This window comes from Postia placenta (genome assembly GCF_002117355.1).
Source record: "Postia placenta MAD-698-R-SB12 unplaced genomic scaffold POSPLAscaffold_11, whole genome shotgun sequence".
Classification (NCBI taxonomy): domain Eukaryota; kingdom Fungi; phylum Basidiomycota; class Agaricomycetes; order Polyporales; family Adustoporiaceae; genus Rhodonia; species Rhodonia placenta.
The window spans coordinates 21,418-24,509 of record NW_020169842.1 but is presented as its reverse complement, the minus strand read 5'-3'; the positions used below and the strand labels follow the sequence as shown (position 1 = coordinate 24,509).

Here is a 3,092-nt window from a genome sequence, read left to right as displayed (position 1 = left end):
TGGGGCGGCAGTGCACGGCACAGCCCTGGCGCTGCTTACACAACACGCTAACTTATCGACCCCCGGGGCTATGTCAGCAATGCTGCACACAAACCAACTGCACACAGACCAACGTGCACAGCCTGCCCTAAACCCACCATGTATATAAACCGGCCTCTGCTGCCCTAGAGACCTCAGTTTTGCCCTCTTGTCCCTAGGTCAGTAAGCCTTCCTTTGTATCCTTTCTTTACTTCACTAACTAATATATTATCTTGTCCCTAGCCTTAAGTTTGAGCACTGCTCACCATCGCTTGAATGAGGATCAGTCAAACACCCCCAGCCTTTTTGGTTTGTTCATTCCTTGTCGCTTGACCTCAAGTCGTGACAGGCTGGGCACGTGGGCAAGCAGACAGAGCACTGTCATTGCATGGACGGCGGGGTGCAGGCATGGGTGAACAAGCTGAAGTGGCAGTCCAAGGTGGATGAGAACAACCTGACCATGAACATGCCGCTGCCTGAGTTCTGGGGTGGCTGGTGGGTGGTGTCTAATGTAAGCTTGTGCTTATGACTACAGCAGATAGGTATTGACATCATGTATTTGTGCACCTGTCATGTTGTTTGGTGCATCCATTTTGGTTCTGCGTACACACAGTCTTACTCACTCTCACTCCTTTTCCCAAACCATCATCTCGTAGTTAATCTACCTTTCGTCTCTCCTACACTAGTGTACAAACCAATTCTACTTGGCTTCTGCTGGTTCTGTTCTCGGGTCCAAACACATCATGAAGTGTTGTCTGCCATCGCACGGCAGGCTTCCACCTGAGTACAGCTTTCCGCTACGGGCATATCGGCCATTGCTTACCATTGATTCCATAGTAAAATTGAATTCTGGCTGGGCAAGCCATCCTGCTTGCATGACCAAGTGCGGTACTTGCATGCAGAAGGCTCACCGGAGGATGTCCCTGAATGGAAGATAGACAGGCTGGCACCCTAATGTGTGGAAGGAATGGGAGAAGTGCATAAAGAGAGTATGAAGTGTGTAATATAGTCAGCATGGGTAGCACAGATTCTAGCACTTGTTGTAGTATTTCAAGGTCAACCAATGAAAATCACGGCCATCTATACCTCATTCTCAACATCCCAAGAGCAACCACAACACCCTTTGTCTTATCTTTCCAAGTAGAAGTTGTACCTAAAATACAGTGAGTCAATGTGATCAGCAACAAACCATGTAATGTTCTGTGCCCAACATGACAGTGTTGCACCAGCCCTGTGAGCGGTGGATATACATTGTGCAATTCACAAGTGCTTTGACACATATCAATGTTGGCCGGTGGCATTTGGACATGTGTGTCATTGCACAAGCTGCAACAATGATGATGATGATGAATTAACAATTCATATACTGCAACATGTAAACACTCAGGTGCCACAAAGCAGTACACAGGGTCAATAGCAATGACAGCATAAAAGCAACAGAATACCAAAACAAACCAAGTCAGTTATGATAATCAGTTACACTCATAGTAGAGTCTGCCTGTATATGAGCACCCAGTGCAGTTGCAACACCACATTGAATTGCACATGCAATCCCCTTTTGTAATTGACTCCACATATCTTTCCACATGTCCTTCATATGGGCATACTCAGATCATAGCTGGGTATATTGCTCATCAAGCATGCTGAGATATATGACTACCACTGTCAATTGATCCTGCATTGAAGCTGTGGATGTGGTCATTTTGTGCCCTCAAATGAAAGCATATCAAAACTTACATTGTAGTTGAGACTTAGCATCTTCAGATTCAGGCTCGAGTTCTGTTGTAGTAGGCTTATCAGTTCTAAAGTAACAATGATTTCATTATTACAAATCCAATAAATAGAAACTTTACAAACTCTATGTGGTGAGCCTCATGGTAAACACATGCAAATATTGATCACAGGCGGCTGGATCACAATGGGTGAAGGGCTACCAGCGACTTGCATCAGGGGTGTGTATATTGGCTAATATCCCCACATGGGACCTAAGCTTTGGGGTGGTGCATTGTGCAGCCTACAAGCCCACTATCAGTATGACTCCAAATGAATGCATGAGGGCAACCCACCTGTCGTTCAACACTTGATTCATGACCATAGATATCAGTGAGTGCCAGGGGCGGGATATGATGATGGATATGGTTGCAAACCTTATGTAGACATATGCAGGGCTTATCTGTTAGCCAATATCCTGGGTGACCATGACATATCACCATCATCACATGCATGTCCACTTGACTACCACAAGTTTCATATACAAGCTTCCAAAGCACTGTGGAGTTTGAAGCAGTGGCATGATTACAAAATGAGGCATCACTGCAAATCAGCATGCACATCCTCTTTGAGTCTGCTGACTACCCAGTATGCTGTCAGGTTTATAAACTACCAGTAAGCGGACATATAGAATATCATCAGCCCATTCTCAATTGAGCCAGTACATGACCCTTTTGATGAAGAATAACATACAGGTGACACATTGACAGTGCAAGGGGAGGAGTACACCTCCAATGACATTATTCCCAACACTTGCAGAGAGCACCAAGTCTGTGAGCTTGACAGTTGTGGGAAGAAACATTGATGTGTGATTGAGGGGCTCGGACATGAAGAGGGCACCTATCGCGACTTGAGGTCAAGCGACAAGGAATGAACAAACCAAAAAGGCTGGGGGTGTTTGACTGATCCTCATTCAAGCGATGGTGAGCAGTGCTCAAACTTAAGGCTAGGGACAAGATAATATATTAGTTAGTGAAGTAAAGAAAGGATACAAAGGAAGGCTTACTGACCTAGGGACAAGAGGGCAAAACTGAGGTCTCTAGGGCAGCAGAGGCCGGTTTATATACATGGTGGGTTTAGGGCAGGCTGTGCACGTTGGTCTGTGTGCAGTTGGTTTGTGTGCAGCATTGCTGACATAGCCCCGGGGGTCGATAAGTTAGCGTGTTGTGTAAGCAGCGCCAGGGCTGTGCCGTGCACTGCCGCCCCATCTAATCTAATTGTACAGTAGATAAGGACTTGTCCATTTGAGCATATAATACAGGGGTCACGGGTTTGAGCCCACAGAAAGGAAAAATTTAAAACAA

At 45.8% G+C, this 3,092-nt stretch overlaps 1 protein-coding gene across 1 annotated transcript in view; it reads left to right on the top strand.

The window, feature by feature from the left end:
* The window catches only part of POSPLADRAFT_1048130 (hypothetical protein), a gene marked incomplete at both ends in the record, with an annotated part of 1,839 nt that extends 866 nt beyond the window's left edge, over window positions 1-973 (top strand). Inside the window, 3 exons of the mRNA XM_024479446.1 lie at window positions 368-398; window positions 425-537; window positions 856-973. Of these exons, the coding sequence (XP_024336423.1) occupies window positions 368-398; window positions 425-537; window positions 856-973 (262 nt within the window). The remainder of the gene's footprint in view (window positions 1-367; window positions 399-424; window positions 538-855) is intronic.
* Between the last annotated feature and the right edge of the window lie 2,119 nt (window positions 974-3,092).